This window comes from Hoplias malabaricus, chromosome 4 (assembly GCF_029633855.1).
Source record: "Hoplias malabaricus isolate fHopMal1 chromosome 4, fHopMal1.hap1, whole genome shotgun sequence".
Taxonomy (NCBI): domain Eukaryota; kingdom Metazoa; phylum Chordata; class Actinopteri; order Characiformes; family Erythrinidae; genus Hoplias; species Hoplias malabaricus.
The window spans coordinates 9,656,594-9,663,187 of record NC_089803.1 but is presented as its reverse complement, the minus strand read 5'-3'; the positions used below and the strand labels follow the sequence as shown (position 1 = coordinate 9,663,187).

General features: G+C 41.1%; 1 protein-coding gene across 1 annotated transcript; it reads left to right on the top strand.

Annotated features, from left to right (window-relative positions):
- Nucleotides 1-1,263: 1,263 nt before the first annotated feature.
- LOC136694899 (H-2 class I histocompatibility antigen, alpha chain-like) lies at nt 1,264-5,556 on the top strand. Its single transcript, XM_066668727.1, has 6 exons — nt 1,264-1,273; nt 2,669-2,935; nt 3,213-3,488; nt 3,656-3,667; nt 4,157-4,441; nt 5,402-5,556. Exons 1-6 carry the CDS (start codon nt 1,264-1,266, stop codon nt 5,554-5,556), a joined length of 1,005 nt encoding a protein of 334 aa, XP_066524824.1.
- The last annotated feature ends 1,038 nt before the right edge of the window (nt 5,557-6,594 follow it).

The following is a 6,594-nucleotide window of genomic DNA, read 5'->3' as shown; positions in this document are numbered from 1 at the left end:
GTATATGGGCTCTACGCTGTGGTCGTATATGGGCTCTACGCTGTGGTCGTATATGGGCTCTACGTTGTGGTCGTATATGGGCTCTACGTTGTGGTCGTATATGGGCTCTACGTTGTGGTCGTATATGGGCTCTACGTTGTGGTCGTATATGGGCTCTACGTTGTGGTCGTATATGGGCTCTACGTTGTGGTCGTATATGGGCTCTACGTTGTGGTCGTATATGGGCTCTACGTTGTGGTCGAATATGGGCTCTACGTTGTGGTCGTATATGGGCTCTACGTTGTGGTCGTATATGGGCTCTACGTTGTGGTCGTATATGGGCTCTACGTTGTGGTCGAATATGGGCTCTACGTTGTGGTCGAATATGGGCTCTACGTTGTGGTCGTATATGGGCTCTACGTTGTGGTCGTATATGGGCTCTACGTTGTGGTCGTATATGGGCTCTACGTTGTGGTCGTATATGGGCTCTACGTTGTGGTCGTATATGGGCTCTACGTTGTGGCCGTATATGGGCTCTACGTTGTGGTCGTATATGTAATGATGTAAAGCGCAATAGAAAGGTCGCTGTGAGTTGTTGGTTTCCATTCTATATGATTAAGACTGGGGCATGATCACTAATTGTGATAGGATGAGTTTGTGTATGTGCAATACTTGACATCAAAGAGTTGCTAATTAGAAAATATAACAGCCATCACCAAGACCAAAATCTTGCATAAACTGTTTTATTGTTTGAGTGGAGTTCCAAAAGCATGTAATCTAAGTACGAGCTGATCTGTCAAAGGATAGATCTAGAACTGTATTAAAATCACCACCAATTGAGGAATTAGATATATTGAAGACCTCTGTGTAAAAGTAATGGAAAACTATCTGTATCTGTATTATTGGGTTATCTGTATTTGCGCCATAGAAACTTGCAATGGTGAAAATGTCTTTGTTAATAGTGATGTTTATTATGATAATATCTCCATCTGGGTCTGTGATTGTGGAAGTTGTCTGGAATTGAAGGTGGCAGTAAATTTGTGTATAATCAAGTGTTTTTAGTTTATTTTTGTCAGATTCTGTTAAATGGGTTTCTTGTAGGAGGCAGATGTCAGCTTTTAATCGATTAAGAAGTTGACATTTTTGAATGTTTTTTTTCTTGAGAGCCAGTCCCACGTAATCCATGTAACAAAATTCACCTGTGACAGGATAATAATGTTAAGTATTCTTTTATTCCTGAATGTTTTCACTGGGTTGTGTGCATGTGTGTGTGCTGCTATGAGGATGGTTCTCAGTATATAGAGATGTTTTGATAGAAATGTTCCTGTTAGTGGTTGGAAGCTTATGTGTATGCAAATTTATATAAGGTGTACAAAAATATGTATTGGTACTGGGGAATGTGAAAATTGCACAGATATACATAGTGATATAGAGGGGACAGAGAGAAATGCAAGGAAATATTAGAACAGAAAGTAGAATAAGTGTAAAGAATCTTCAGTTGTAGATAAGGATGATAGGAGTTACACTCCTGTTTTAGAAGTATGTTGTGATTAGGACATAGTGTGATGTATTAGTTATATAAAGATACAGTAGTATGTATATGCATGTTCATTATATCGTGGCCTGGTTTGTACTTCTTGGGAGAGAGATAGATAGATAATGTTTTTGTATAGGCTTCATTCATTATCTGTAACGGCTTATCCAGTTCAGGGTCATGGTGGGTCCAGAGCCTACCTGGAATCATTGGGCGCAAGGCGGGAATACACCCTGGAGGGGGCGCCAGTCCTTCACAGGGCAACACAGACACACACACACATTCACTCACACCTACGGACACTTTTGAGTCACCAATCCACCTACCAACGTGTGTTTTTTGACTGTGGGAGGAAACCGGAGCACCCGGAGGAAACCGACACAGACACAGAGAGAACACACCACACTCCTCACAGACAGACACCCGGAGGAAACCGACGCAGACACAGGGAGAACACACCACACTCCTCACAGACAGTCACCCAGAGGAAACCGACGCAGACACAGGGAGAATACACCACACTCCTCACAGACAGTCACCCAGAGGAAACCGACGCAGACACAGGGAGAACACACCACACTCCTCACAGACAGTCACCCGGAGCGGGAATCGAACCCACAACCTCCAGGCCCCTGGAGCTGTGTGACTGCGACACCTACCTGCTGCGCCACCGTGCTACCCCTGTCTTCATCATATATTTGTTAATAAGTTTAACCGTTTATTTAATTAGCCACCAACAGAATGTCTTTTTTCTACATTAATTAATTATAATATAGTGTGAAATGTCTGTATTCATTCTCAGGTCTGGGATTATTCTTTCCCTTGATATTTTCAGTAAATTCTCTGACACTTTCTGTATTAGAAAAAATAAAAAGATGTCAGTGTCGCACTTCCTATCTGTGTTACAAAGGATTATTGATATTTAAGATGTTTACAGACTAATTATTACCCATGTAATAAACATATAAAGGCTTATAAATAGTTTAAATATGAGTGTAGCTTTATTTTAAAGTGATATTGAATAAAAAGAGAATGTTATTTTTGTTTCTGAATAGTTTTTGGAAAGAAAAATAAAACAAACAGGAAAACTAGTCAGCTCCTTCTTCTTCATTAACTACTTTAATATCTAATCTATTTATTCTCTGTTCCCCACAGATAAACACACTCTGTTTTACCTCTACACCGTCCAGTCTGAAGACTCCTCACACAACATCTACCAGTTCAGTGAAGAGACTCTGCTGGACGACACACAGATGGACTCCTACAGCAGTCGGGATGGTATCAGGACTCCTAAACAGAGCTGGGTGAAGGAGATAAAGGACAGAGAGTGGAGAACAGGAACTGAGAAGCTGAAGTATGAAGGACAGGAGATGAACAAGGTTCTTCAGTTACAGTTGGAGGTCTTCAGACACAAAGCGTCAGGTGAAAATATTAATGTATCTCTTAATTTATGATTTCATAATCTTCATGAAGAGAAGAGTTTGTAAATCCTACTTTTTAAAGAAGCTGTAATTGAGAAAGAAATGGTGAAGGTCCTGAACCTCACCATAACAGAGTCTACCTTAGGCCTGAGTGCATTAATGTGTGAAGAATGGGTAATGAGTGCGGTGTTCAACAGGGACTGGGTTTAGTGTCTGTGTGCAGCTGATTGTACAGTGCTGAGGGTGTGATGATGATTCCAGGTCTTCTCCTGTTTCAGAGCGTCATGTTCTTCAGTGGAGAAACGGCTGTGAGGGGGAAAAGCTTCCTGATGGCTCAGTTTTAACTTTAAACTGCATTAATGAATACGGCTACGATGGAGAAGATTTAATGTCTTATAACTGGACCTCGAGACAGTGGTCAGTCTCAGTGAAGGAGGCCCAGGAGACGGTGGAGAAGTTTAATTCTGGAAGTGGTCCAGATCCTGCTCTGAGTTGTCAGGACTGTCGGAGGTGGATGGAGATTTATTTACAGTACAGTCCTCAACACACACCCAGTGAGTATCTGGAAACCTGTCGTAATCAGAGTCTGTGATTTCACTCTCATTAATAACAGCAGGAGCAGTAGAGTCCATATCAGTGTTGTACACACCACAGCTGTGTGTTGGGTTCTCTGTCCTCACACACACACACACAGTGAAGATAAACACAGCATTAAAGTCAGTTTCAGCAGTGGGTTGGTGGTTAGCACGTTTACCTTGGGTTCAAGTCCCATCTGTGTGGAGTTTCCGTGTTCTCCCTGTGTCTGCAGGGGTTCCTGGTTTCTTAGCACAGTCCTTCAAACTGTCCTGGTGTGAATGAATGAGTGTGTAAATAAATGTCTGAGTGTGTGTGAGACCAGATAAGGATGGCCTCTCTCTCCTGGATTAACCCCCTAGTGCCCAATGAGAGAGTACACTGTGAACATTTGACTGCAGCTCCTCGTCTGTGTGTGGATTGAATGTTGAATGGAATGGTATTCTGTGTTGATTGTAAAGCATCGTAGGGTGTGTAGAAAGGTGTAACTATAAATAAATAATAAAAATAAAATAAATAAATTTTACTAGAATTTAAATTCATACTAAAACAGTGAATAAATTTATTTCAGAAAAATTTGCTTTAAAATCTACATTTAACTGAATGTAAAATGTTGTATCTGCACTTTTCCTCTCTGCAGCTGTTCCAGATGTGTATGTGTTTGCGAAGAAATCTCAGACTGAGTCCAGCAGACTGACCCTGACCTGCCTGGTCACTGGCTTCTACCCCAAAGACCTGAAGATGAGACTGAGGATATTCACCACTTCACTCCCTGATCATCTACTAACATCCTCAGGAGTCAGACCCAATGGTGATGGAACCTACCAGCTGAGGAAGAGTGTGGACGTCCAGGAGGAAGATGCAGCAGGATACGACTGTTATGTTTCTCACGTCAGTCTCAAACAGCCAGTGTTTAGAGTGATTAAAGAATGGGGTAATTATACTAGTTTTTTTCCCGCTCCGGGTGACTGTCTGTGGAGTTGGCGTGTTCTCCCTGTGTCTGCGTGGGTTTCCTTCGGGTGCTCCAGTTTCCTCCCACAGTCCAAAAACACACGTTGCAGGTGGATTGGCGACTCAAAAGTGTCCGTGGGTGTGAGTGTGTGAGTGAATGTGTGTGTGTGTGTGTGTTTGTGTTGCCCTGTGAAGGACTGGCGCCCCCTCCAGGGTGTATTCCCGCCTTGCGCCCAATGATTCCAGGTAGTCTCTGGACCCACTGCGACCCTGAATTGGATAAGCGGTTACAGATAATGAATGAATGAATGAATGGTTCCCAGTTTACTCCTTCCCTTCGTATGTAACCTGTTCTACTTAGAGGGAAAACACAGATATTTGCAGATTTAAATAGTGTCAGTATTAACAGCAATTACTGAGCTCAGACTAACAAGTTCTTATAAAAGCAGCAGAAATGTACTATCCCATTCTTCTGGTGGGTATCACCCACATAGATCTACATGTGGATAATTGGGTTCTTTCAAACACTGTGTTTCTGCAAATTATGAAAATACAAATAAAAATTGTGAATGGAAAATGCCCAAAAATTAAAAACAACAAAGAGGAACTGCTGGTTTAAGTTTGTTGTTAGATCTAATAAGTGTTTTGTTGTAAGGTTGTGGTTCAGTAAAAATAAATAACCTTTAGTTTTTCCACATTGGGAAACACACATTGTACTGGAGCTGGAAATACAATAAAACTCTTGTAGAAAAGGTAACATTGGTGAGACCCAGTATCTTTGGAGTAGATCTTAATATTCTGTGGGACAGGAGGCAGTGTGTTCAGTGGATAAACAAAGCACGGTGGGTATAATATGTAGCAGTAAAGTGGAGGTCATTTGTTCATCCTTGTAAAACACAAACACTGTGTCTCTGATTGTTGTTACTCACATCTCTGTTCACAGACGGGAAACGGAGGGATTCTTCTGGTGGTGTGGGTGTGATTATTGGAGCAGTGGTTGGAGTGTTGTTGGTCTTGGGGGCTGTAGTAGGACTCATCGTTTTCCTTAAAAAGAAGCGCAGAAATGGTGAGTATAAACAAATGATCAGATCAAAGTAGAAAGTGTGCTGGTTTAAGTCCTATCTGGACAGGATTATATTTTTATGGGGTCCTGGGGTAATTCACTGATTTATGGGGTTCCTCTGTAGTTTTATTTCTATCCGAATTGACCACGTTTGTGTTTATTCCCCCAGAGTCCTCTGAGGAAATTACAGCCTTTTATCTATATAAATCTTTATGTACAGGGATTATCTAGTGTTTTCACTGAACACAGCAGTCGTCTGACCACTTTAATCCTGTCTGGATTTAAAGCTGAGTTTTAACAGGTAGATCTCACCCTGTGTAGGATGAACTAGGGGTTTGGGCTCTGCTGCACACCGTATTTAGTGTGAGAGCATGTTTCCATAGACACTCCCAGAAAGAAAATTCCCCAAGCAGTTCTCCAGGCTTCACCTGGGAGAGTGTTATCAGAAGAAGAAAAGAAATAAAATCAATGAGAAAAGGGAGATCACAGGCAGATGAGGAGTGATTATAATTAAAGGAGAGATTATAACAGCAGCTGAAGGTATATAGCGTTATGTTTATGTTCAGATATGCACATTTTCATCAATGTTGTCTACTGCCTGCTTTTGATAAAGTGGGTGCTTTAAATTTAAAGTGAAATATTTTAAAGCTTCGCTTATGATCATGGAACAACATATAATTTGGGAAATAAAGTTAAAAACTTTATCTTTTAGTTTTCAGTTGCCCTCTGGATACGTGGGTGTTATCACAGAGGAGAAATGTATATGTTTAATACAAATGTCCCCCTGAAAAACAAATCCAATCCCAATGGGGCTTTAGAAAGGATTTTCATTGACTGTTGGTAAACATTGTGGTTAACATTAGTATTTTTTCCTCTAATTCACCTGCAGACACTCCTCCTCAGGACAATCATCAAATGTGTGAGTAACATTGTCTTGTCTGTAAACGCTTATTTGATTTTCTAATTGTAGACTTGTGTGTAATACAGTTTTACATCTTACTCAGTGCCTAAAAAGTGCAGAAAATCCACTCTGTCATGTGCTGCTTCCACAAGTCTTGGCAAATTCAGAATGT

Coding starts and splice junctions, on each gene's coding strand:
- LOC136694899 (XM_066668727.1), top strand. Junction 2,936..3,212: donor CTTCAGACACAAAGCGTCAG/GTGAAAATATTA, acceptor CTCCTGTTTCAG/AGCGTCATGTTCTTCAGTGG. Junction 4,442..5,401: donor TAGAGTGATTAAAGAATGGG/GTAATTATACTA, acceptor CTCTGTTCACAG/ACGGGAAACGGAGGGATTCT.